Raw genomic sequence first — 27,726 nt, forward strand, 5'->3', positions numbered from 1 at the left:
AGGTTGCTGAGGTCATGCTTTGGCTCAGCTTTGGGATCCTTCTGCTTTGACTCGTGTTTCCTCAAGTTTATAAAACTTTCTGCGGGTTGGTTTGGTGGAAAGGGCAGAGGAAACTGGTGGGTCTTAAATCCTCTGGTGTGAGGCTGGGGCAGGGCTGCTCCAAGCCCTCCAGCAGACCCTGCGTGCACGGAAGATGTGCCCCGGGCTGTGAAGGGTGCACGCTGTGAGCTCGGGGTGAGGGCAGAGCCACCAAGCATCCCTCAGGGGCTTCCAGTGGTGACATGAGCTCCTGCTGTGGCACCTGAGGTGCGATGCTCCAGAGCCCGAGTGGAGCAAGGACAGCCCTGGGTCCCTCAGCGCGAGCACGGTGGCTTATATCCCCGCGGGGCAGTGCGTGCAGCTGGTGGGACCTGCCTGCCTGCATGGGGAGCTGCGGTGTTCACCACCCCGCGAGCACTCGCCAGCTGGGCAGGGAGGCGGGCGGCAGCAGAGGGCACAGGTCCCTGTGCAGTTCTCAGCTCTCTGCACCTCGCTGCGGGAGCCAGCCCCGCTCCCGTGGCTGCAGACACAGCTCTGTGTGATGCTCCCTGCAGTGGAACAATTAATCGGAATGATCCCCTCTAACAGCTTTTCTCCTCCCTGTAACTCAGCAAAACAGTGCCCTTTCCTGGCTCAGGACTAAACCTCTCAGCTCCAGCTGTAACCTGCAAGGAGAAACCTTCTGGGTGAGCCATGTTGAAGGCAGAAGGCAGCCGGGGCTCTGCCAGCATCCTCGGCACTCGCTGCTGAGACTGAAGCCAGCGATGGCTGTGCCCATGCTCCGGCATGGCTCTCGCCATCCCTTGGCACGGGAGGCCCCTGGTAGCAGTGCCAGGAGCTGGCAGCGCCCACATGCACCTGCAGGCAGCAACAAGCTCACCGGCAACTTCTTGGCTCTCATTGGTGTGATGGGAAGTCATTTTCTGGCCCTTTCCCCCCGTCACCCACACAGCCTCCAGCACCCTGCCCTGCCTGCTGGGCACGCGGGGGCCGCCTCTCCCTCAAGGGAAAGCAGCTGCCCCCCTGTGAAATGCGTGCAGGGAAGAGGCCACAGCACACAGTGGAGAAGAATCTTCCAATTTCTCTTAATTTGTCCTTTTAAGAAAGGGATTTGGCTCCTGGCTGGTCCCTGCAGGCGGCGGAGAGGACTGCTGAGCTCTGCTCCACTGGGGAGGCATCACTGCACCCTCCAGGTCCCACCAGCATTGAATCAGTCCCTGGATTCTGTTTTTGAGAGTGAAGCAGCCGAGCAGGACCCTCACCCTGTCTCCTACAAACCACAGGGTCTGCTTCGCGCTGGGAACGGCCGCGCCGCAGCTGCGCCGGCTTTGGGGAACTCGGTGTCCCCACAGCACGTGCTCCCCGGGGACCGCTTCGCCTCCTTGGCGCGGGGTCGGTGCCCTCCCGGCCTCGCTGTTGCTGCCTGCTCTGGCGGAAGCACAACGTGGAGGGAACCAACTTCTCATCTTCCACACCAGAGGGTTGTGCCTGGACCCAGAGCGCCGACGGGCAAAGGCGGCTGTGGTGGGTGGATGGAGGAAATTTAGAACTGAAACCCCTGAGCGGGAAGTTGATGTGAATAACTGTAGACATCTCCAGCTAATCCAACCACTCCAGGTCTTCTACTGATGACAGAGGTCAGACAAATACATCTCAAGCAGCAAAGGGTTTGATTTTTCTCCTCGTGATGGGGAGCTGGGACAAGGGCAGTGTTGGGTCCACCTAAGCTGGCATGTCACTGCCCTGAAGGTGCCAGCAGGCACGGCGGGGCACGGGACCCCAGGGCCAAACCCGAGCAGCTGCCCCGGGGGGTTCCGCTGCACCACGGCCAATCCCAGGGGGGCTCAGGGACAGCCTTTTGCTGACCATGGCTTTCGCAGGAAAGCGTCGGTGATGGTGCAGGTGTGTGGGTGCAGGCAGCTGCCCGCGGCACCGCGGTACCCACTGTGGGCAGGGGATGCTGCGCCTGCACTGGGGACCACACTGAGGATGTGCTCTGCGCAGGGATGTGGCTGCAGGTCTGAGGTGGAGGACTCTGCAGCCCTCCTTCAGCAGGATGGAAACCAGCCTCGGTGAAGACAGTTGCTCTGGATGTCCCTGTGATTAACGGGGAGAATATGTAAATGTATATGGCCGTTGCCATGGCTACGGCAGGAATCCCAGCTCATGCTGGGGAATGCACAGCCCCTGTCCCAGCCTGGGTCAGGATTTGCATTCCTGCTGCAGCACCAACCCCACACCCCACGGCACTGGCACGGGAGCTGCCGGGCTGTGCCGACCCCCGTGCCGCGGCAGCATCTCCAGTGTGGGCAAGGGGCAGTCCCCCAGCACGGCGTCCAGTGCTCACCGTCCTGCAGCCACCGGCTGCTGTGTGGCGGCGTCAGCCTGGGGCGCTGTAGCCTCTCCAGGATGAGTGCACCCCAAACCTGCCAATGGGGTTCCCAGGAGAAACCTCATGGTGAGGAAACACCCTCTTGGCAGGGATGTCCCTCGTGTCCCGTGGTCAAGACTCATCATGAAGCAGCAGAAAGGCGGGTGCAGCCAGGAGGGGAATGGGGAGGTGGATGGGGATGCCCAATGTACCATGAATCTCCTGCTCCAGGTGCACCAAATCCCCAGGACCACCCAGCTCACCTCCCCCGGGCCAAGGAGAAGCCCTTCCCAGCAGGTCATTTCTGCCTGATTGTATAAAGCTGGGAGGAAAAAGAGGGTTCCCCTGCATGGAGCCTGTGGAGCCTCCTGGCCTGCCTGCGGCTCTGGTGAGTGCTGTGGGTTGGGGGCTGCAGGGCATGGCTTGGGCTGTGTCACTGACCAGTGTGGCTGTCATCAGCCCTTGGAGTTGTCTGGACAAGGAGCGCGTGGCGTGTGCTGTTGGTGGATGCCCGTGCTGAGCCATGGGCCGGGTGACCGCAGCCGGAGTGGGAGCGTGGAACCTGCTGCTCTTTGAGCATCTGAACCAGAAAGCTCCTGGTTGTCTGTGGTTTGCACATCTCTTTCCCTCATGGGATGAGGAGAGGGGGCTTAAAACTCTGTAAAAGAGAGCAGTGACTCCTGTAACCTGAGAAACACAGGAGGGATGAGATGTGAGCTCGCCCTGGTGTGGTTTGTGCTGCGCAGGGCATCGGCTGGCAGGGAGGGCGGCTCCTGCATCATTTCCATCCCAAAACCCTTCGTTTTCATGTTTATCCTCAAACCACTTTGCAAACCCAAGGTGAAGTGAGACTGTGGATTTCTGGTCTTGAATCAAAGCCCCTCCAGGCAGGGGGGCAGTGCCGGGCAGGGACCCGCGGGGCTGGTGCACCCCGAAGCGGGGATGGGGGTCCCGGGTTGCTGCTCCCGCTGCCTCTCCTTGGCTGCCCCGCGTTTCTCCACCATCCGAGGGCTCACCCGTCACCGAGGCAGGCGTACGCGGCCGGGCTCCGTCTGCTCCTTCCTTATAATTTAAGAGCCTTCCTTACATTAATCTTTTTATTTTTATTTTGACAAATGCATGTTTCCAGGAAGTTGCTGAGGTCAAAGCAGCATCTGTTGCTCGTTATTTTGGGGGATGCAGAGGGTCTTTGTGAGGGTTTCCAAAGCAACAAGGAATTAAGTGGTTTGTAATGCGGAGAGCAGGAATGAGGAGCAGGCTGGGGCTTCCCAAAAGGCAGCTGAAGATGCTGATGAAAATCAGATCAGCTCGCCTCTATTTTCTTGGAAACTTGATCTATTTTTCTTGTACAACTGTCAGCCTGACTCCCGTATTTGGAGTGCTTGGCCACCGCCAGCTCCGTGTTGGCGTGGCCCTGCTCAGACTGTCTTTCCCTGGGCCTGCACCGGGCTGTGCCGACAGGGAGGATAACGGATGGGATGGGAGCAGAGCGATGCCTTTGGGAGCAGCAGCGCAGCTCCATGGGCTGGAGACCCAAGGACAGACCCCATTTCCCCCCATCGCTTCCCCCAGCGGTGTCCCTTGTCCCCCCAAATCGCACCCTCGAGCCCCCCAGCGCACCCCACGGGGCAGCTGTGGCAAAAGCTGCTTTATCTTGCAAAACAAGCCAAGGAGGGTCCGGTGCCAAGGCGAGGGCTGCGAGGAGCCCAGGAGATTTATTGCTGAGGAAATACTTTCTCCAGCGAGGGCTGACGGCCGCAGCAGGAACAATGGGAGATTCGCAACGTGAACAAAGCTGATTTCGTTCTTCTTTTTATCAATGCGTTTTCCTTGCGGAGCCTCCCTTCCTGGAAGTGGGAGATGCAGCTTCCCCCGCGCGCCCGCCGTGTAATCAGCAGGAATGGCCATATCCTGGCTGGGAAGCGAGCTGTGAAACGCTGTCGCCCGCTGTGATTTATGAGCCCGCGGCAGCGGCCAGCGGCAGGGCTGGCCCAGGGACAAGGTGCCAGGGCGCGTGCAATATCCACGTATTCTTTCTCCTCTTCGCCCGGTCCCTGGGGAGCCGCCAGAGGAAATTAATGGATTAGACACACACGTTCCACTTGATTTTTATTCTTTATTGCCGTGTCTTTCCAAACGCCTTTAGCAGACACGCGAGCACAATGGGGCCGGGCGGCGAGCATCCCGGGCAGCGGGGCAGCAGCCTGCTTGGAAAGGTCACTATGGAAAGGGTTTGCTCGGGGACAGCCTGTCCCGAGTGCGGATCGTCCTGCCCCGCTGGGGAGGGCTCGCGGGGCCGGTGCTCAGCACCGACTCATCGCCGCGGATGGACAGAGTTCAGGTGATTCCGGCTCCTCCGCAGCCGGTGCCGACCGACAGCTTTAGGGCATCACAACCCCTCGCCCATGGGGCCGTTGGCACCCGCCGGAGGCGGTCGGCACTGAGGTGGTCTCTCGCCATCCCCAGCGCTGTAACGTCCTTCCCGTGGGGCTCACGCCTCTGAAAGCGGACGGTTCCGCTCCCGGGCCCGCGCTCCTGCCGTGCTGCATTATGCAATCCTCACCCGATACCGGGAATATGAAATAATTATTCCAAGTGATCAGATTTTAATTATGCAACACAGAGGATGATTATTGTACGCCAAATTGGTGCTGAGTGCTTAGTTATGTATATGCCAAATTTAGTCTATACTATTATACCCAGTGGGTGGCCGTAGACAATCAGGAAGTAATTAGTTTTGCTGGAGGTTGTTCGCCTGCCTGGTTCGCTGTGCTGTCTGGGGAGCGTCTTGCTGCGCTCTGTGAATACCGCGGGCTTTGAGTTCAATACCGTCTTTTTGTGACAAGCTAATAAGCTGTCTGCATGGCGGCCTGTAATTAGCGCTGTCGATATTCATTTGGAAACGGAGATCGCGCTGAGCGGCTCCGACAACGGCGCTTCCCTTTGTCGAGGTTCTCGGCTGGTCCCTCCTCGCCGCCGAGGAGCGGTGATGGGGATGCGTCTGGATGCTGGAGGCGCGCGTGTGCGTGCAGCGTCCCTGGGTCCCCTCGGAGGAAAGCACCCAGCCAGGAGAGGGTTGATCTCCCATCACAGAAACCTGTCCCCCACCCACCCCTGTGCCAGCCTGGCCTCGTCCCGCGTGCGGGATCTGCCACTGAGCCACGCCAAGGGCTGTCCCGGGGCCCTGGTCGGAAGGTGTGGGGGAGATGGGGACAGGCAGGGCGCGTGGCTGGGGTGGCTCTCCCCTCCCCAGAGACATGGGCTGCTCTCCCTGGGGAGCCGCAAGCATCGCTGGGCGGTCTCACCGTGCTGCCTGGTTGCACCTTTCCAAGGTGGCCTCATCCTGCGAGCTCCGGGCTCATCCATTGGCGTCTCGCATGCGGAATTGCTGGGGGTCTGGGGCTGTGTTGGCTGGGGGGGGGTCACTGGGGTGTAGCTGTGGGGTACTGGGAACCGGCTGCCTCCACAGGAATGCCCTGGATGTGCTGGGTGGGAATTGTCTGAAGTATGGAGCAACTTTTACCTCTATTACACAAAGGAAACTTTCCTCCTCTTTTTGTTGGAGATGCTCACTCCATTGAGATGATTGGCATACTGGAGAGCTGAGAAACTAAATTGTTTATACACTAATGAATAGAAGCTTGATTGCAAGATCCTGTTTGGAAAATTATAGTGCTGAATTGAAGCCGTACAATTACATCCAAAATGCTGCATATTCATTTCATCTGCTTTGCATAGAGATTAACAAGCGAGCCCTAAAGCAGACTCTGAAATTAAAGCTAACACCAGATTTAGTCACAGGTTACAAACTAAATGGCATTGTTTGATGGATATGAATCTTTACCACCTGCCTGCCTGATGATTGCTAGCAGCTTACCAGACAGCAAAGGAAAAAGTTTCTTTCCCATGAAGGAAGCATAATAAGACGCTGGGCTGGAAGTGCCCCCTCCCAGCGCGGCCCCCCAGCAGATGTCTGCTCCGGCCTGCGGAGAGGGCTCCCGGCACCTCGTGCCGAGGCTGTGCCCACGCCGTGGAGTGGCCCCGAGACCCACGCTGAGCTCCTGGGTGCTGTGTCCACCCAACTCGCTGGGCTGGGGACCCTCTCCTGGATTTGGGGACAGTCACACGGGGCTCCGGTCCATCCTGGAGCCTCTGTGCTGGGTTGCCCATGGGTTCCCTTCTTTGCGAAGGGCAGGGCTCTCTTCAGCCTCCCAGCTCTGGGCAGCCCCTGGGGGGTCCCAGCACCTCAGTCCCATCCCATCTCTCAGCATCAGGCTTCGACCTCTGCCTGCAACCCACCTCCTCCCTGCATGGCTCCCCCATCCTGTGCGCCAGGGTTTATAGGAGGCAAGAAGGGGCCGAGGGGGTGCGTGGGGGGCAGAGCCCTGTCCCTGCGCTGCCTGTCCTGGCAGGGGCTGTGTTCGGTGCCGTGGGGTGTGGGCAGGGGGTTGTGTTGGATGTGGGCCCCATCCCTGAGCAAGGACCCCGTCCCCCGCATGGCAGCACGTGTGGGGACACAGACGCCCCTGCGGTCCCTGCAAGGGGAAGCAGATGGGGTTACCAGGCCCTGTGTTTGAACTGGGGCTGTAGAAGGGGGGACGCAGGGGAGCCGGCTGGTGGCTCAGGGCAGCCCTGGTTCCCAGCAGTGATCTTTCTCCTTTGGGAACACCCAGGGGTCCCTAATCGGCGGCTGGCGGCTCCCTGGGGCAGAGACCATGGCACCACCTCTGCAAATCTGACACCTTTATTTCTTTTCTTTAAAAGACGGTTACCAAACTGCAGTGAAATTTATCCCTACGGACAGGCTGGGCTGTCTCTACCGCACTACGGGACAGCCCAGCCACAGCTCTACGAGCCCCCAGCCCTGGTCACCAGTGGTGATGCTGCCATCCCTCCCCAGGCAGCTCCGGCGTCGCTGCGGCTGGCTCTGGGGTGCAAGTCCCATCGCTCCCTCTCTCTGCTGTGGGAGCCGGCAGTGTGGCTGCTCAAAATCTCCATTTCCACTTGACACTTGCCCAACCCAACCCTCCAACACTTTCCCAACACCTTCTTGCAAACGACACAGGTGGACGAGCATCTTCTTGGGTACCTCCCCGAAACCTGCCTGGGCTGAAGAGGACACGTGGCCTCACCTTGGCCCTCCACCCAGGCTGGGCTTCTTCCTTAAACCTTAACTCATCCCACGCTTCTGAGACCAAACCCAAACCACATCCTAATATCCTAAAACCAGTGCGATAAAGCAGCCTTCTGCCGGCAGCCACGAGCAGCTTGGATAGGCACGGGACGGTTCTCCCACCCGACCCCAAGACATGGGAGCACCTTCCCCTGGGGGTACCCACTGCAGCAGTGAGCCCCCTGGCCAGCCCTGCACCCCGTTAGTGGCCTCTGGAGGGGGAAACCAGCCTGCACGGGCAGTGGGTGCTGGGGCAGGGGCAAAGGCACCTGTGGAGGGAGGCAGTGGTGGTTTTGCTGTGTGGGGACAACACAGTGGGGCTGCTGTCCCCAAAACCAGGGCTGGGTGTAGTGTGGAGCTGGTGGGCACATGTTTCCCTGGAGCAACCTGGCTTCTGGTAGCCTGGCACCACTGTGGGGAGCGGCACCGCAGCTGTGCCGCGCAGCTCTGCTCACACCGCTACCGATGGTGGCAACAAATGGACTGGGTTGGTGACAGCAGCCTCGTGGGTGGGTGTTCACAGCCCAGCACCGTGCTGTGCCCCTGCCTGGGGGCTCCCATTGCTCTGCTCCTGGGGGTGTCTCTGCCATACAGCATCCCGGTGGGAAGCTCTCCAGAGCACGCAGCCTGCCAGGGGCTGGGAAAGGCACCGGCTGCTGCGGGGCTGCCTGCAGCCGCCTGGCCAGCAGAAGGGATGTAGTGACAAACCTGGAATGTGCCTCTTCCAGGCAGCAGTGGAGGGAACTGCGTGAAGGCAGGGACCTCGTGCGGCAGCCCCGGCTGAGTGAGCACTGGTGGGACGGGTAGCAGATGGGAGGAGGGGGCAGCAGGAAGGCAGTGTGAGCTGGTACAGGGTGAGGGCAGCGGCTGGGCAGGTCGCATCCTGTGTGGCAGCACCATGCGTGGAAGGGAAGCTGATACGTGGGATGGGGACAGCAAAGGGATCTGCCTCCCAGCCTGGGCACAGGGGCCCTCGATCCCAACACGGGCTGGTGGAATGGTGTGGACAGAGCTACCAGGGCTCCCTGCCAGGCAGCTGCCACCTCCTGTGGTCCCACTAAGTGGGGACCCTGCTGGGCCCCCCAGCAGCATCCAGCTCTGGTTCAAGCAGCTCATCTTCTGAGAAGCTGATGTGCAAGCAGGTGTCCTCCGCAGGGGAGAGGGGCAGCGTGCTGTCCGTGAGGCTGGCCAGGGCGGACAAGTCCTTGGCCGGGGCCTCGCTGGCCACAGGGTCACAGATGCTGGCCAGGGGGGACATCTGCCTGCTCTCTCCAGTTCTGTCCTTGCCCAGAGCGCGCTGGCCGGTCCCAGCAGGGCCGGGCTCTGTGCTGGGGGCAGCGCTCCGCACAGGAGTCCTTGCCTCAGAATCCAAGAGGGTGAGGGAGCTGGCAGCGATGCTGGTGAGGCTGGAGACACTTGTGCTGGGCAAGTTCACGTGGGCAGCGCTCTCAGGCTTCACCTCCACTTCCAGGCTAGGGGAGGTCTTGCTTGACCTTTTGCGCAGGATGGGTGGTGGCGGGTTGAGCTTGGGAATGGGCTGCTGCTGCCGCCTGGGAAGCAAAAGCAGAGATGGGAGGTGATGGGCAAGTACTTACCTGCATGGAGGGCTTGGGCTAGCTGCCTCCTGCTCTCTGAAACACCTTTGCTTGCTCCATCAGTGCAACTCATCACCTACAAATGTTGGAGCTGGGGCGAGGTGATGTGGAATGACTGCTACGTGTCAGGGGGACAGGAGCAGGGCAGGCAGTGCCCTGACGGGGGGACACGGTGGGTTCCTTGCACCAGCTTATCACCCCTGAGCCAGTGCCCGGCCCCTGGGCTGCCTGTCCCTGTCCCCAAGTGCCCAGAACACAGCTTGTCCTCCCCAGCTTTTGTTGCCACGAGCCCTTTGAAACGTGGCAGTGGAAGCTCTGCCAGGGCTGTGAGGGAAGCAGGAGGTTTTGCTTGGGATGTTCCCGCTCCAGCCAACACAGGATGGAGGTAGCACACCCTACCTGTCCTCGTTTCCTCTGTCGGTGTCGTCTGCCTTCTGCCGGCTGCTCCCGTTGAGCAGCGCCAACTCGCTGATCTCTGAGCCCTCCACGCGCCGGCTGAGCCCGTCCTGCCCCACCAGCACAGCCAGGCACTCGTCCCCGTCCTTGCTGCTGTAGCGGTGGCCACCTCTCTCCAGGGTGACGAGGTTGAGGTAGGAGTCGCCGGGAGCCAGAGCAGGCAGCGAGCCGGGGGCCACGGGGCTGCCCAGGACGCTGGCGGGGGTGGAGGTGGACGGCAGGTGGACGTCCAGGCTGTAGTGGTTCTTCAGGTTGAGGGACAGGGACTGAGCCAGGGACAGGTTTTGCAAAGAGCGGTCAACTGGCAAGAGAGGGATAAGGGGCAGTGAAGAGCCGGGCACCTCCAGCCCATCCGACCCCTGGGCCCGTGAGAGGGGCTCTGGAGCCCCTCTAGAGTGTGCTGGGATGGTGCTGGGAGCGCCCCAGCTGCGCCCCGGGGCTGCAGTGGGTGCAAAGGTGCTCTGAAGCTCCCGTAGCACCTACTGGGCCGGTGCGGAGCATCCCAACCGCTCCTTGGGACCCCGAGGGGTGCAGCGATGCTCCAGGGCTGGTGCTGGGCGCCTCCCCGGGGACTCACCCGGCTGCCGGTGCTGCTCGCGGGCTTCCAGCGCCGAGAGCTGCCGCACGAGCAGCGACACGTGCTGCAGGAGGTCGCGGTTGGTCAGCAGCAGCTGCCGCACCCGGGCCTGCGCCTCGATCCGCGCCGCCGTCTCCGCCGCCAGTTGGTCCTTGAGGAGCTGCACCTGCGGGCGGCACCGCGTCCAGCGCCCCGCGGCGGCCGCACCGCGCCCCCTGCCGGCCGCACCCCGCATAGCGCCCCCTGCCGGCTGCACCCCGCACCGCGCCCCCTGCCGGCCGCACCCCGCATAGCGCCCCCTGCCGGCTGCACTCCTCCCCCCACCCCCAACCTCCCCCCTCGCTCCAGCGGTGCCGCTGCATCCCGGCCCCCGGGGGACAGGAGAAGGGGGGGTCAGCGGTCCCCTCCACAAACACAAAGTGAGTTAGGGAGGAGCCCAGGATCGGGGCACCGGGCTCCCCGCTCTGATGCTGGTGCAGGGGAAGAGGAATGTCTGCGAGCGATGCTGTGAGCTATGCGTGGTTTCCAAAATTGGGGGTGAAACGGGAGGTGGTAGCTCTGCACCCCCCAGCGCTGCTAGAGCAGCCGGGGCTTGTGCGTCAGCCGGATCGCTGTCTAGCGGAGCTGAGCTATGCTGCACGCGATGCTGCGAGCCGCGATGCTGCAAGCAATGCGAGTTATGCTGCAAGTGATGCTGTGAGATGCTTTGAGCTACCCTGCAAACGATGCTGTGAGCTACAGGGCAAACTGTGCCAACAGCTGTGCTGCAAGCGAGGCTGCGAGCCCCCTGCACTGCTCCCACCCCAGCCAGCCTGGCTGGAGCAGGGAGGAGAGAAAGGCCGGTGCCTCCGGCGGGGAGGACAGGACGCGTACCTGGGCCACAGCCACCTGCGTCTGCTGCTGCTGCTGGAGAAGCTGCTGCTGGAGCAGCTGGAGGCAGTGCTGGGAGGCCAGCGGGGTGATGGAGGCCGAGGAGCAGGGGCTGCCGGGGCTGAGCAGCTGCTGGGAGCCAGCCAGGTGGAGGGAGCAGGTCTCGCCATCCTGGGCACAGAGAAACGGGCAGGGTGAGCAGACTGAGCAGCTCAGGGAGGGATTTGGATCACGGTTCCTCACGGCACCGAGTCCAGGGTGGCAGAGCGGCACCTGTGCCCCAGGCGCCAAGGGAGTGTTGAGGGGAGCAGCCCTGGGCTTGGTGGCAGGAGCTGCACGTCTGTTTGATCCCCAGGACAGGTGTTATGAAACAACTCCCTCTCCCAGTGCACCCGCAGGGCTGTGCTGCCTGTGCCTGGCCACAGCTCTCAACAGGGAGTGCAGCTCCTCCGGGAGGAGATGGCAGGGAGTGACAAAAATACCCCACCTCCCTGATGCAGCTGCCCAGGCTGGGTGATTTCTTGTTACCTGAAGTGACAAGAAACGGCAGCAGCAGCAGCCCAGTGTCAGGGTCCCAGCAATTGCGTACCCCGTGTAAGAAGGGCATTGCACACACTGACGGATTCTGGAGCAGCTCCTGCCCGAGCCGTGAGCCCCCCAGGCCCCAGCGCAGCACTCAGCCGGCTCTGCTGGTTCAGCCCAGGCTGGGTGAGCTTGCAGCCACCTCACATGCCCCGGGGACCATGTGATGGCCCCGCGTAGCTCAGCTGTCGCTCTGTAGCGTCGGGGGGGCTCGGCATGCAGCCCCGAGCCAGGCAGCGTGTCCCCAGCAGACAGCATCCCACCCTGGCAGCGGGTCCCGCTGGGAGCTGGCCCACGGCCGCTGCCTTTCCTGCCCCTGCCTGGGCAGCTCCAGCCCCGAGAAGGGAAGCGCAGGAAAGCCCTGCCTTTCCAGCCACGGAAATGAATCCCATTGAGTGCATTTCAGTGCAGCTGTTTTCAGCCAGGCCCTGCAAGCGATACCATTGTGTGAGATGAAGCGATGCCATTCAGGCTGCCAGGGAGTGCTCATGGAGAAGCTCTGCAGAGCGGCTATCCGTTACAGCGAAACCACTGCTTGCGCTGAATGCACCCTGTGCGCCTGTGCTGCTGGGGCTGGGCCCCCTTGGGCATATTGAGGGGAGCTGGGGGTCGCTGCTGGGGTAGTTGGATGAGTGAGTGCTGCAAAGCAGCACTGGGGGCACAGAAATCCACCCCACATGGCAGGGAAATGGTTGCCTCACCAGAGATGCCTCCTCTTAGGTTCTGCCTGTGATGTGGACACTGCTGCGGGAGGGGGAGTCCTGCCTCGCTACTCTTTTCTAGTGCTTGGTGATCGCTTGAGCAGAGCCCCTCTGTGTTCTGCCCTGCCTGCAGCAGTGGGTTCTCCTGAGTTGCATTTGAACTTGCTCAGCGTGCGCCGTGTCCCCTGGCTTTCGCCTCCTCCCCTGCCCAAACGCTGGGACGTAGCTCAGCTGTGGCTAAAGCAGGGGCTGCACTGGGGTCTCCATGAAAGCCCTTCCTCACCAAGCTGTGATACAGTGTCCCCATGCAGAGGGACAGCAGCACCACCATCTCCCAGCCCACCCCCGTTACCTGGCAGCTCTTATCCTTTGAGGCTTGCCCAGGTTTCAGCATGCCAGGTTCCCCCCTGGCAGTGGGCAGCTCTCCAGTTCCCCGCTCGGACATACAGATGCCATCAGAGTCGATGCCAACCTCGTCCACATCCGTGATCTTGGAGCCCTTTATCTGGTGAACTTCAAACGAGACAGATCAATAAACCCAAGCCCACCCCGCCGCAGGACCACGGCAAGGAGCTGGAGTGGCAGCTCAGGGACAAGGCCAGGCCTTCCTTCAAGCCTTGGCGTTCTGCAGAGGAGCAGGGGGAAGGGGCCAACACCTACAGACCCTTGGTCTGCTGGACAAGGAGGCTCAGCCTCTGCCTTCCCAGGACGAGTGAGCAGACAGGGTGAATTCTCCATGCCCCCAAAGCTCTCGCTCTCACTAGAGCTGGCCCACAAAGGACGAGCCACCTTGCAGTTTCCCACCCCAAAGCATCTCTGCTCTCGAGGGAAGGGTCTGCCCATGCCTCGCGGGGAGCCGCAAGTCACCTTCCAGTGGCTGCTCCTCGGCCGACTTGTCGCTGGCGCCGTCCGCCTGCCCGTCGGCGTTCTGCAGGGCGTGCTGCAGGCTCAGCTTGTGGCACACCTCGAAGGCCTGTCCCACCGTGCGCACCACCCGCATCGCCTGGCTCTGCAAAGCAAACCCCGCTCAGCCCCACGGCTGCTGCTGCCCCACCAACGGGGGCGAAACTGGGAGTCTTCCCCCGCTTCCCACCCCAGGGCTGCTGCTGCGTCCCAGTGCCGGTGGGGCTCCAGCGCTGCCCACGGCCGGAGATGACACACAGCATCCCCCTAGTCACCCTCTCTTGGAGATGGTGCTCTTATCCCCGCGTGGGCTGAGGCAGAGGGGCTGCAAGGATGCCCAGGCGGAGCCGGAGGGGACGGGCACGCTTTTTGGGGACTGACACTGCCTCCATCTCTCCTCAGGGATCTGCACCCTCCAACCCAGCTATCGCTTTGGCTTCTGCACGGGAAGGCGCGAGGTCCCTCAGAGACCTCTCACCTGGGGAGGACCCGACCGTATTCCCAGCAGTGTCCTACCTTCTTTTTTGATTTGAAGACGTTGCACCTGAAGGAGTTGTTAGCGCCGTCCCTTGCGATGTAACTAAATATTTTCAGGTCTTGCGAGTCGTGAGATACATAGAAGATTCTAGGTGGGAGAGACAAAGGGAATTAAACACCCAGTGTAGTCTCTGCCCCCCAGATGACGTTGGAGGCTCCCGTGTCCCCAGGACAGGCTGGCTCACAGCACCCCGGGCTGGAGGAATGAGGTGGTGTGGGTGCACAGCCCCTCCTGTGATATTCAAGGCAGGAGGTGACGGATTTAGAGAGTGCTTCTGGCTTGATGGAAAACCTTCTGGTTTCTGAAGGAGGTAAAAGCTTTTTAAAGATGCTGTAGGAAAGCTAAAAAATCTATAGTATTGGAAAGCGCGTGGCTATTTTTAGCCCCAGCAATTAATCTCTGCCTAGGCTGCAGCATGGGACAACCGCCTGTAGAGCGAATGTTCTGCCCGCCTCAGTGGAGCCAGCACAGTCCGCGGTCAGCTGCAGGCGGGTGGCACAGCACAAAAGCCAGCAGCCCCTGGACACCCCTCCCTCCCAGGGATGCTGAGTGTACTCGGAAGGTTTTTCTCTCTCCTGCTCAGGCTGATTCTTTCTCCTCTCTGTGCTGCAGAACCATTATTAAAGACCTTTTTATATATTTGATTTAATTTGGTAAAATTGTGACAGATGAGTTCAGCTCTAAATGGAGAAGAAGTGAAAGGGATTCTTGAGGTGGTTTTTTTTTTTCTGTCATTGGAATTTTTGGTGTTGAATTTGCAGTTGGAGCAATCATCCAGTGTGCCATATCTTGTAATAACCTGTCCAGAATGCCAGAAGGGAGAGGTAGGATCATATAATGCATTGGCAGATCCTCTGCTCCTTATCGTCCCACCAAGGGCTCTGACCCAGAAAGCCAGCGCTGGTGATCCCAGCCCCGAGGGCTGTGGGCTTTGCCCTTGTGCCGCAACTATTCAGTCGGCAGATCTAACAGCCTGGTGCAACCTGTGCTCTTAATCGTGCCTGCAGGATTGCCTTCAAGGAAGCCATCCCTGATGGCTCCTGAGGCATCGGGTTTACATGCAGTGTGAACCTCTGGGCGGGGCTTGTGCTCTCCAAAATACTCTGAGATTCCACAGCAGGTGTTATGAAATGTCAAAGCTATGCTGCCACGTCCCGGAAGGGTTAATTCCCTGTACGCACTTATACCCTACAGAAAAAGGCCCTTTTTCAAGGGGAACCATGTTCCGAAGGAAAACTGTGGGAAGCCTGTCTTCGGTCAGAATAATTCAGGTTGAAGGCATCTCTGGGGGTCACCTTGTGTAACCCCTGTTCAAAGCAGAGCCAGCTTCAAAGCTAGATCAGTCCTGTCGCTTTCAAAAATGAATGAAAAGGATTCCCTATTAGTGGTATTTTGCAACCTCATTAATTTTTTAAAAAAAGCCAGCCTCGGTGGGGGTAACTCAGCAAGTGGAGCGGTGGATACACGTCGCTTGGGGCTGATTTGACCCATCTGGCGTTAAAGCCCCTGCCGCCTACCTGTACACCGGATCGTGCATCACCACCATCTTACTCTCGTCCCAGGTCCACTCCTTTCTCTGTAAGCACAGGGCAGAAAAAAAATTACAGTCAGTCAAGGCCAAATGAAACTGCACTGAGCCGATGGGCAAGAACCCTGCGGAACGGTGCTTTGATTCTATAAGAAACAGCCGTTTCATTTGGATCTTAGATTAAAAAAAGATTTTTTTGATCATTCATCATATCTGGTTATTGGATCAGAGCCTTCAGGGCTGAAGATGGTCCCTAAGATTAATTTATAGCATCAAATATGCAGAAGGGTAACACATTTTGGGTAACAAGACACTAAGCTGGGGCTTAGGAGATCTGGGTCCGGCTGCTGGCTTGGCTCGGTGGGAAGCACAGCTTGGGAAGGAGCTGAGGGGTGCTCAGCCCAGGCAGTGTAGAAGAAGCCTACTGGTATAAACAGGGAAAAGAAACCGCATTTCCTGAGAGCCTGATGATTTTGCATAGAAGAAAACCCATCCTCTTCCTGCCGTATAATTTTCCCACTCTTTTTTTCAGCAAGGTTTTGTAATTTGTTTGATGAAAATTGTGAAAAAATCAGGTCTTCTGAAAATTCTGGGTGGTTTTTGAGCAAAGGACAGTTTTGGGTAGAAGTATTTTCAGCAGCAACAATGCAAGTGCTCTGGCCCCGAGTGCTCCAGCTGGGCTGGAGAAGTCTCTCTCACCTTCTGCTTCTTGCGCAGAATCACCTTCACCCCATCCACAGACACAATGATGCTCACTTTCTTCTTCTTAATGTTCTTGGCTTTGAATTCATACTGATGGGAAGAAAAACACAGGTTAGAAGATATTTAGGACTTGAAGGTGGGTGTACCTGGGACAGTGTTTTACATGGAAGTGTCAGAAATGCTGAGGGAAGTGAGAATTTGTTTTCTCCTGTTAAGAAAATCCCTGTTGGGAAGGATCCACTGCTGTAGCTGGGATGCTGGGTAGGATCCTGGCTTTGTCAGGAGCATCCCTTGGGAGAAAGCAAGCGCAGCTTGATCCTCTGGGCTACAACCACAGACTGTTAATACGGATCTGGGCAGAACCTTCCTGCTGCATTGGCTGTGCCTCACCCAGCGGGACTCTGTGCCAGAGGCCAAACGGGGAGATGGCACTTGTGGCAAACACCTAGCAGTGATTTATCGCATCTCCAGTGCCCTTGTATGTCAGCGGTGCAGCACACAGGGAATATAAAATCACTTAGGAATTGCAGGGAGGGCCAGATGGGTGGCAGTAACGCAATTATACCTCAGTCATTTACATAATCACATTAACCTCAGTGGGCTCGGTATCTCTGGAGAGAAACCCAGCTCCTCAGCTGCAGGTGTCTGCAGTCTGAACTCACCTTTTTTGTGTTAGGAATTAAACTACTACCTTTTAAATGTTGCTTTTGCTGACAGCTAGAAGTGAAGCGCAGAGCCCTTTGACTCTGGAGACCTGTATTCACAGCACTGATCCTTACTGGCTCTGCTTTAGGCACTGTTTTCCACTTCCAAATAGAGCATTTTGATACCCCATATTTCTCACAGTTTCTACCTGAAACCCAGCCCTCCTGGGCCAGATCCTCGATTTGTCTAAACCAGCACATCTGTTACTGTCAGTGCAGCGACAGTGACAACCACCACGTATCTATTAAAAAACAGATCCTTTGGATGAACTTGATGTGCAGTTACTGTAGCTGGGAAGCAGAGGTTACAAATCCCCTGGTTTAATAGCCACCGAGGATAAGGCGATGCCAAGCGGCGGAGTGCAGCCTGAAGCCTACCTACACCATGTAATTAGACATCTGATTAGAAATCTCATCTCATTATAGCGTCAGCAGAGCTGCAGGTAGCAGCGGAGACGATAAGGGAGCCCAGGGACCTCTTCCAAGAGCCTGAAGCTGAAGGACTCTGCGTGTGGGTCCATGTCAGCGCAGCACCCAAGCACTGCAGAGAAGATATGCATCTTTCCAGCTCCTCAGCACCCATTGTCAGCCACGCCAGCCTTACACGCAGAAAACTGGGTGGCTTTCATGTTTATCAGGCTTTTGATGCTGCTCATTGAATTCTTAGCACTCTGCAAGGTTTATGGTATCAGAGAGACACCGATTAAACCACAGCCTTTTGATCTCCCCATGAATTATTACTTTGAGACAAGCTCTTTAAAAATCTATCTATAGCACCATTGCATGTGAAGCCAGAGCTAAATTTGCTGTACACGTTTTCTATTTATAAGGAGGAGTGAAATGATGGGTGAATGCATCTTGCAGACTGTTGTGGGCTGGGGGGCACCCACAGGAGATGTAGACATCTGTGGGGATGGGACAGACAACTGCGATTGCCGGTCTCAGCACATGAAAGAGCTTCTCCCACCCTCTGCCAGGCATCCCCTTGGTGCCCAGCACCCCACTGGGTGCTCCCAGCTCCACCAGGCTGGAGCTCCCCCTCCGCTGTGCCCAGCACCGCCAAATTGTTTCTCCTTGTCTGCTTGCATGAATGTCAATAAAACCAGGATAGATTGTTCTGCCTGCTAAAGAGCTATTTATCTTTCTTTATACACAAATGGCTGTGAAAATACTAGCCAGGCTTTCCAAGAAAGAGAGTGCAATACAGTGTATTTTCCCTTTGTAGCAACAGGGGTGCAATTACATTCAAACAAGGCTCTTTACTCAAAGGCTTTAAGCAAAGTCCAAGTCTGGATTTAGCAGAGATGCTTTTTCTTTCTCTCTTGGACAGAAAGGAAAAATCAGGAGCAGTGGCAGTGTATCTCCGTCTGCTGCCAGGGGTGATGGTGAGTCTCTGCAAAAATAGGGAACTCCAGACAGGTACCACCCTGCAGTACAGGGCTTGAGCTCCAAGCAGAGCCACACAGCCAGCGTGAGCAGCCCAACACGCTCTGCCCTTGTCCCTGTGCTCTTGCAGCCAGGGCTGGAGAGGCACATGGGGAGGGCAGGAGCACAGCACAGAGCTTAACCCCTGCCCCATCACACGCACACCCCGCGCATGGCATCTGAAGCATTTGCATCCCTGCAGGCTGCAGGCAGCACCTTCAGGCTGTGCTGAGGATGCAGCCCTTTGCCGCAGCATCAGCAGCAAGCAAGGAGGTGGATGTGTTTGCTGGTTGCGCTCACCCATGCAGCTCCCGGCCTCTGCTGCTCGTGTCTTGGTGCTGCACCCTCAGCACAGCTCCTGCCAACAGCCAGCGGATGCTCCTCACAGTCCAGATGCCACGGTCCCAGTCGTGGGCAGAATTAGCGTGGCCTGAAAACTGATTGGGCTCCAAAATTCTTTCTAAAGGGTGAAACCCCTGAAGCAGCAGGGGCCGTAGGACAGCCCGGCCTAACCAGCTGCTCAGCATGAGGAGCAGCAACACCAGCTCAGCGAGAGCCCCGTGATCCCAAGAGCTGGGCGAAAGCTCCGCCAGCCCGCGCCACACCAGCTTGGATTGGAGGCTCTGTATCTCTACACATAAGAGGCAGATGGGAAACAGCCTCAGTCATTTAATTACTTCCTATCAAGTAGGAATCAGTATTTTAATCAACTGTGATTTATATAAGGACAAAAAAAGCACATGAAAAAATACACTGCAAGAGAGCAGCCAGTCTGCTATAAAAACGTTCGTGCATAAGCCAGCACACACCTGCACACGTTCCCCTGGCTAACCCGGCACTGCCGTCAGACAGCACAGTCTCCACACTGATAGTTTTTTTCTTACTATTGAATTGATGTGATTCTTCTCCCAAATTTGTCAAGGTTACCAATAAATCCAACCCACACAGCAGCATTCATCTTCTCTGCTGCCTCCTGAGATTCAATCGCTACTCTCTTGCTGCTTGTGCTGTCCTGCAGGGGAGAGCTTTCTGGATGCTATAGGATCTGGAGTTGCTCTTACATGTGGTGATCCAGCAGGCAAGCTGGCAGCTCTCTTAGCTATCGAGACAAGACGGGACATTTATAAGAAAATGCAGGTCAGAAAAGGGCAAGGCATTTCATTTAATTTAGCAGCTTCATTAATTCTATTTCTGATATGTCTGACCTGGAATACTTTCCATTTCTGCTTTTAAATCCCTGTATTCGAGTCCTTGCCTTTCATACAGTCCCACACACTGCTGGCATGTAATATTAACTTACCCAAGAGCTAGAGACTGTATGACTAGAAATGTTAATGGTGCCGTGTAATGCATATTTCATCTGATAATTCCACCCAAGCAGATATAAATTACACATGCAGTTACCAGCTTCCATCTGCTGATGAAAGAGATGGTCTAGTGCACACTGGAAATCATATGCAGTTTCCAGCACTAAGAACAACTTGCATCAATAGAGTTACCCAAGGAAGCAATCCTTAATGTGATTAATTACTGAAGGTATCAGGGCTTTCATTATGCAAATGAAAACTGTCATAAAATAGAGAGTTTGCAAGTCTTAGAGGCACCCTCTGCTTCCAAAAAATGCATCTTCTTCATTAACAAAGAGCAGAAGGGCCAGACTCGAGAGAGCCGGCAGAGCCAGGGCGCTCCCTGCCACGGTTCAAACAGGGTTCGCTGCTGTGCAGCCCAAGTTGCACTAAGGGAAATCAAGGCAGAGGTGCTCAAAGACATCCATGCTCCCTATCCCTGCTAGGCAAGTACTCTGTTTGCGTGCCCAGGGAGGATGCCACAGGCTGGGGTATGGATGATTTCTTCTGGCAGCTGTAAATTCTCTGTCCTGCCCCTCGCCTCCCCTCGCCCCGGCCTGGCAGGCTGCAGGATGTATGAGTCCATAAACCACCCCACAACAATAGGCACTCCCAGCCCCTTCCCAAACCTCGCCTGCCAGATGGACACAGGGTGCATGGCAATGAGGTGGAAATCTGCTGGGCTCTGGCCTCCGACTGACCGGCTCCAGGCAGCGTCACCGCCGCAGGACCCCCTGCTCCTGCTCCCCGGCTGCATCCCAAGCCATGTGCATCCCTCCCGCTGCTGCATGCAACCTCCAATGCCAAAGGAGCACCACTCTAGGAATTCGAGCCGTGAGGAATCCAAGTATTTCAAGTTCAGGAGTGTAATGAATTTCAAACCAGGCTGAGCCACACAGCGTGAGGACACAGCCTTATCTCGATTGCTGTTTGAATTACTGATGCTTGGAGTGCTGCCGCTTGGAACCGACGCTCCAGCTAACTCCTGAGATGATCTCCCAGCAAGTGCAGCTTAGCCGAGCACCGCATGCCGCCTCGGAGCTGACAAACGAGCAGTGTCAGTTCCCACACCCTCTGGACCGCGGGCTGCGCTCCAACCTCTGATCCCCCCTGAGTCACCGTGGCCCCTTCTGCATCACATCGCACCTTCCCGACACGGCACTTCCAACAGTCGGCCGCAGCCGCTCCCTCACCGCCTCCGGCTGGAAACCGCTGGGTTATGGCCTCTCCTTTGTTCACCTTGGGAAGCATGTGCCTGTCTGAATCCTATGAACTCCCAGTGCCCGGCGGCGGGGCGCACGCTCCCGGGGACGTGGCCGGGGTGAATGCGGCCGGGCATAGTCTGGGGCTGCGCTGCAGTAACTGGGCAACACGGACACAAAAGCAACGCAGGAAGCGATGGAGCCCAGGAGTGCACCTCCCGCCCAGTGGAAAAATGAGAATTTATGATCCTTGGAAACATAAAACTGTTCAGTGGAAAGCAGAAACCAAAGCGGGAGTACAATAGGCAAGGAGAATGCTGGCAACACACCCAAAGCCTTTTTTTCTCATTCAAATTAAATCCTTCCACTATCCAACAAATTCTCTGTCCATACCGCAGACTGCTCCCCGCGCGGTGAGCTGGAGCAGACCAAGGGGCTGCCACAGCCCTGCTGGGTTTCTGGGAGTCCCTGGAAGGGCAGCAAGGAAATGGGACCACAGTTCATCACTCGGGATTCATTTATTTATTCCTAGTTCTGTGCTCGCTGCCTGTGGAGCCAGGCAGGACTCTGACTCCCTGATGCTGCAGGGTGGCATTTGCAGGTTTGTGCTCCAGCCCTGGAGTTGGGGCTGGGATGCTGTGAGGTGGTTTCAGCTCTTTCATGGGGAGCAGGTCAGGGAAGTGGAATACTGCTGTGATACCTCCAGGTTAGGGCCCAGCCGTGCTGCAGGCTCCAGCTGGACCAGACATCCCCTGTACCCCTTTTCCAGGTCTTGGAGCCGGCCAGTCAGGGGCTGAGTTTGCACATTTAGCAACCAGCTGTGCAGAGGAGTTGATGGGTCCTGACCAGCTTCACCTTGGTCCTCCACCCACAGTCCAGGTGGCCCAGGAGCTCCATTTAAGCTCAGCTCTGGGTCTTTTGCCTCTTCCTCAGCTCTAGGGCAGCAATATTGGTCTGCAGCTCAGCCACAGCCATGCCTGGTCATGGATCTGCTGACCCTGACCTCCCACTTTGTCCTTGGGTCTCTCTCACCCGCAGAGACCCACCCAATGATCCGGATTCCTGATTGTGCCTGGATGCTACCTGGGGTCTGCTCTGCTCACCTCTCTCAGGTATGATGGGATAGGGTCCTGGCTGGTGAGGCCCCTGCCCCGCCAGCCACGTTATCAGGGTTGGCTTCCAGCTCCTTGTTACTGAGGGAGCAAAGTCACCCTTGCTCTGAGCCCAGGGCAGTGTGTGCCCCCTTGGTGCAAGGAGATGCACAAACACCTCGCTAATGAGGGTCTGTTGGCCAAACGTGGTGGTCAGCCCCTCACTGCGACCAGAGCTGAGCCGTGCTGCAGACTGTGCGGGGAGGAGGATGAAGAGCAGCCGGGGAAACTATGAAAACCTCAGTTGAGCTATGAAAATATTTGCATTTCTAGAGTCTCCCGTTTGGCATTGTCAGCACTATTTAATTGATCTAATCTGCAGGTCTTCTTGGACCTATGCCCCATACCCCTCAGCCAGTTCGAGGGCAGTTCAGACGGGTTCAGCCAGTTCCCAGCTTAGCTCACAACAGCTGCTCCAAAAGTACCTTCTTGAAAGTTGCCTGTAAATGGAAAAGGGCAAACGAGGTCAGCCCAGTTCTCTTAGCCCTGGCTCTGCCTGTGTTTTGGCTCACTGAAGAGACGCAGGTGTTTTCTGTCTCTCTTTAGAGGACAGAGATCTCTGGGAGAGGCAACACCAGGAGCACTGGGCAAGCCTTGCCTGGCTGTACCCTGCTGACTCCTGTTTTGGCTTTGGACATGCTCTCGGGTGGTGTGTGAGTGAAGTCACAACAATGCTTAGGGTCCAAGAGGAAAAAAATAATCCCTGAGGAAGCAGTACCAAGTATTCCCCTCCTGCCAGGCTTCAGGAAGCCTCAGAGCTGCAGGTTTTGGATTCCAGGAGAGCAAACCGTGGACCCCAGCTCTCTGGATGCTCCTTCCCAACAACAGCTTTAGGGCTCCCCTTGCATTGAAATAAAGCACTGAGAGGTTGCCTCAGCCCATACAGCTTGTGTGCCCTCTATGCCCTGCCTGCTATCGTCCCAGACTTACCCTGCCCGTCACCCTGATCGAGTGAGGGTCCAGGGAGAGATTGAGGTAAAGAAGCCTCCAAGCATGGGTTTGGGAAAAACGTTCCTTTCGGGAAAGGAGCTGTACAGCTCACCAGACGATGCCTGACGATTTTCTGCTTTCATAACTATTCAAGCCCAACCACACTGGGAGCTGACTAATGTGGAGATGTGAATCCTGAGCTGAGGCTTTTCCTCAAGGTGGACAGACGTTAGCCAGACGTTCCAACATGGGAAACTGAGGCTGGCTTATTCATCAAGAGTTCACCTGGCAAGTCAAGGCAGAGCAAAGAGCTGAAATCAGGAGTTCCCAGCACCTACTCATGGTGAGGAGGATTACGCATCCCCACTGCATGGCATGTATAGACTTGTGATCCCCAGGGAGGCTGTGGTCCCCATGGCCACCCAGCGATCACCTGTGGAGCAGCTCAGAACCCTACTGCACCCTGTAGTCTTGAGCCGTGCTCCTTCTGACTTTGAGAGCCTATCTACAGGATGGATTTGGAGAGAAATACCAAACTGGTCCTTAGTGTGAGGAGGGAGAAATGCAAGCAGGCACCCACCCATCCTGCTTTCTGAGGCCCTGCAAAGCATTCAGATGGGCACGTTAATACAGGCCTTCTTCTTCATCCCCCTTCTCCCCATCTTCAACAGATCTTATCCTTGGGAGGTCTCAGACTGTTGGGTTCTCACAGCCTTCATGGACAGCTCAATCTTCCCACCTAAAGATGAGGTGTCAAAGGCAAAGGTTATGGCTGGAGTTTAGGTGTTCCTCTGAGCCGGAATGTGGAGCAACGGGTGGTCTGAGTTACACCCCCAGGAGAGAGCAGAACTGCAGGGGATGGGAGCTGGTGGGGAGATCAGCGCTGGCAGTGGCTCTTTAATTAGTATTTTCCACCTCTGAAAACAGGCAGACTGCTCAGGAACAAAGCTTTTTTGCCTGCTTTTAAAGAAGGGTGGGATAAAAGCAGCCTTTTCATGGCCTCCTCCTTGTTAAAGAGATACTGCGATACTACTGAGCTCCATCCCGAGAGGCACAAGCAGCCTCGCAGCCCAGCGCAAGGTGACATCATCTGGCCTTCGATGCCTCCCTGACAAAAGCACCATTGTGTGACTGTCACTTCCAGGAACCCCCTGCTGTCCCCAGGTCTAATAGGGAGCTTTCCCACACACAGCCCTTCAGTCCTTGTTTCACCAGGGCAAGCCAATCCCTGATCACAGGGAAGCTGGGTTTTATTTTCCTCCCTACCTCTATTCACTTTGCAGAAGAAAACAAATTACCTTTTCCATCCGCAGTGCTCTGGATGATTAATTAGGTTCAGTAATGAAGTAGTGTCTTGGGACCCCACCCCAGTGGAGACTCATGCACCAGGCACTGATTGCACATGAAGAGGAAAATGTCCCTACCTCAAAGAGCTGCTAGGTTACTGCAGACAGAAAGTGCTAATTTAATTAGAAACAGGTCAGATTCACCTGAAATAACCCTCAGATGTGAAACTGCAATTATACGCTGTGATACCTCTGAGGAATTCTGTATTTCTCTAGAAACACCAGTGTCAAGAGGCCCAGCAGAGAAGGTCTTGGTTTTGCACACACGATGTTTCATCTCCTAGTCGCCCCCCAGCCTGGTATGCGGGACAAGAGGCAAGTTAGGAGACGGGATTTTTTAAATCCTTGTTCGTCAATGTTCAAGCAACAAAGCTCAGAAGAGCAGGAGCCAAGACTCTGTGGCAGGCTCAGAGCTCCATGAAAAAGCCTCAGACCCCCTGTGTGGCTGTGGGAAGGTAATGGAGTATTTTGTATGTCTTTTTCTGACCCACAAAGCAAGGATGCTCATGTTCTACTACATCCATCCAGTTGCTCTGGTTACAGTCAGTCCCTTGCAAAGTGACAGCAACCCAGCACCCAGCCAGCAGTGCCAGGCCACCGCTGCTCCTACGGACACCAACAGGGAGCAACTCGGGGTTTCTGCTGCTCCCTCCAAAATCCCTATTGTACGTTTGGCCCCCTCCCACTCCTCCTTGTGAGCCTGACAGGTCACTAGTACAGCAGCACCTCAGCAAGGTGTGTGAGCCTGGCAGCAGTGTTTCTCGGTGTTACGGCTAAACTGGGCAGAGAGGGAAACCAGGAGATGATGTCCTCGCAGAAGCAGGAAGGGGAGATGGGACAGGGGTGATTAACAGGATGACTTTGCTTTCTCCCTCCCTCTGGGAACCGGTGTTTGTTTGCTTGGAGAGAGAATAAAAATTGAAAGCCCATTTTTAGTTCTGTGGCTCTTCACAGGAGTGTTTGTGACAGTTGCTCTTCAGGGAGTGGAGCTCCTGTTCGGCCTGTGAGCAGCCTACGGCGATGGGAGCCAGGCAGGACCCACCACAGCGTGGCCGGAGGAGCTGCAACTCATGGGGCGAGGGCTCAGTGAGGGCCCCAGCAGGGACTCACACTGGTGCGGCGCAGAGCTAATCCTACTGCTGTGCTGAGGCTCTGACAAAGGCAGGTGCCAGGATTTCAGGCCTCTAAATAATGCAACACTTCCCTCCACGTTTATGTAATGATGCTATTTTAGTGTAGGTAGTCCAGGCGAAGGAGGACGGCATACCAGAGGTGAAGGCAGCTGGAGAGGAGGCCCACGTGTTCAAACCAGGAACTAAGTCAACCCAGCTCCTGCTCCCAAGGCGGCCAGGTGTGACCTGCTGTGCTTCTCCGCTTCCAGCACCCGTGCTGCCCTGCAGCCAGGAGAAACCATGTGGCTGTAGCCTCCTCCTTAAAGCCTCCGGCTTCAGGATGCAGGGGAGGGTGATGCATAGCACGTCCACCCAGGGTGGATACTTATCCAAAGGAGGAGGAGGAATCTAGTTTGCTGTAGAGAATCTGGAGGAGCTACATCTGCGTGACTAACACCCGCTTTTGGTAAGTGCTGCAGGGAGGGACCATCTCCTGGCTTCTAAACTTGCTACCAGATGCCATATGCATCTTGGGTGCTGTGCTCCAGCTTCATGTCTAGTGGTTTCTCCTAGGCACTTACTAGGGAAATTAGCATTTTCTTTGCGTATCTGTAGCTGAGGTAGGAAGCTCAACTTGGCACCTCTAACTTTGAGCAAGCAGAATTCTAAGCTAGAACGAAGGCTTGATCTCCATTTGCATTCCGAAACAGCACTTGATTAGAAACCGGAGCAGAATGAAAAAGGGAAGGATGCTGAGCTGCGTAGCACGCTGCTATATGCGGACCAGGTTTCGTGCCTGGTTTGCTAGGTGTCATCGGGCTTCACTCTCTTCCAGAGCGGAAATCTCTTTGTCAGTTCAAGCCCTGGGTGCAGCTGAACCTTTCTGCTTCTCAGCGACAGCAACTTTCTTGAACAGCCTTACTATGTACTGGTCCGAGACAGTCAGGGACTGAAATAATCTGCTTTATTCCCAGGCAAGGAGACTTTTTCAGTGTAGCTGTTAATACTATCGATCCCCAACAGTTCCACTTCAGAAAACACCTCTTACAGAAAGCCCATAGACTTATAGTTGGCCTGAAAGCACTGCACAGAAAGGATGTGTCTGCATCTGAGAGCACAACAGCACAGCAATTCCAGCGAGGAACAGGCCATTGAGCTTGGAGGGGGTCAGTCACTGTAGGGCCACTGGGGCCGTGTGGAGGGTCTGTTAGCAAAGACTTGGCACGCAGCACTGAAAGATCCTGCCTCCTTAATCAAATGAGCAGAGTCAGGTCTGATGTTTAGACGCAGCTATTAAGAGGGATTTTCTAAAGCACGCGATTCCTAATTCCCATTGACTTCAGAAGGAATCTTGGTTGCTCCGAACAATACAAAGGGTACAAATGCCTTTTGAAACCTGCCCAAAAGCTCTTGCATTGTGCGCTTCTGGAATACAGCAAAAGTGATGAGTGAAGGGAGCTTACCCGTCTCCCGCCAGGGTACCCCGGGCAGGCGTCAGCTAGATGCAGGTGTTGCCCTAGTGGGAAAACCTTAGCAGAACCAGGCTGGCACGCTGCTTCTGGCTAAGGAGTCTGTGGTTAAAGACCACTGTAAGCTAATAAAACTGCCATTAGACCATGGTAGCCCGTCCCTGTAGCAATCCCTGAATCTAAAGGAAGATCTCTGGGTTCTCTTCAAACTGCCCATAAAATCTGACACAAATTTGGAAACAAGACTCTTACTGTAAGAGAAAGAAAATTCACCGTGAAGTGTGTAATTTCTAAAACTCCAGAATACAAAGCAGTTCAAGGACTTTGTCAGCCTCAGGGGAGCTACTGAGGCTAATGATGAGAGAAACAGCCTGGGTTTAGATAGTAGGAATTGTGGCTAAAGGAGGGTTTATGGTATTAGTATTTATTAACTGTCCTGTCATCAAAACTATCCCAGAGCATCACAGCCAAGCACCAAGGCAGAGGCAAGCGGCCTGAGCTGGGCTTTCAGGCCCTTGGAAAGAGGCTACTGGATGATTTCTGTCAGCGGTTTGCGGGCTGGCACTGCTGAGCAGTGTGTGTGCCCGGGTCTCCTGGAGGCACACCAGGGTCCTCAGCTGGGTACACAGCTATTTAAGACAGGTAAGGAAAGATGCAGGACTTGCTACAGACAGCCACAAAAATGGCTGCAAAGAGTGGGACCCTGCCTAGGTGTGCTCCGTTGGCACCACAAATACAGCTGTGACACGTGGTTGTCCACCTGCTCAGCAGTGACTGGCAGCCAGCCTTGGGGCTGATGCTCTGTTCCACTTCCCTGACACCTGCTCTGCTCCCAGTGCCATTCCTGGTGTTCCAGGGCTGGTAGTGCTGTCAGCAGCTAGGTGTGAAGCTGGGGACGTTAATGCGTCCTGTGCTGCTTGCATACAGGTCAATGATCAACCACAAACAGCGTTCCCTGTCCCCAGCGCACAGCTTCTCCTGCCGTCAGCTTGGATGCAAGGAAGCA

General features: G+C 56.4%; 1 protein-coding gene across 3 annotated transcripts in view; it reads right to left on the minus strand.

Moving 5' to 3' along the window:
- Positions 1-7,599: 7,599 nt before the first annotated feature.
- Positions 7,600-27,726, minus strand: part of LOC104066964 (carboxyl-terminal PDZ ligand of neuronal nitric oxide synthase protein) — a 35,511-nt gene continuing 15,384 nt past the window's right edge. For 2 of the 3 annotated variants that reach the window (XM_054084481.1, XM_054084482.1), the window contains 9 exons: positions 16,033-16,125; positions 15,323-15,381; positions 13,784-13,892; positions 13,232-13,373; positions 12,717-12,877; positions 11,085-11,252; positions 10,212-10,377; positions 9,578-9,935; positions 7,600-9,133 (listed from right to left, as the gene is read on the minus strand). In XM_054084481.1, the coding sequence (XP_053940456.1) occupies positions 8,641-9,133; positions 9,578-9,935; positions 10,212-10,377; positions 11,085-11,252; positions 12,717-12,877; positions 13,232-13,373; positions 13,784-13,892; positions 15,323-15,381; positions 16,033-16,125 (1,749 nt within the window). In that variant the 3' untranslated portion in view covers positions 7,600-8,640. The remainder of the gene's footprint in view (positions 9,134-9,577; positions 9,936-10,211; positions 10,378-11,084; positions 11,253-12,716; positions 12,878-13,231; positions 13,374-13,783; positions 13,893-15,322; positions 15,382-16,032; positions 16,126-27,726) is intronic. The other variant, XM_054084483.1, reaches the window with a different exon arrangement.

The sequence above is a fragment of the Cuculus canorus genome, chromosome 19 (assembly GCF_017976375.1).
Source record: "Cuculus canorus isolate bCucCan1 chromosome 19, bCucCan1.pri, whole genome shotgun sequence".
Lineage (NCBI taxonomy): Eukaryota > Metazoa > Chordata > Aves > Cuculiformes > Cuculidae > Cuculus > Cuculus canorus.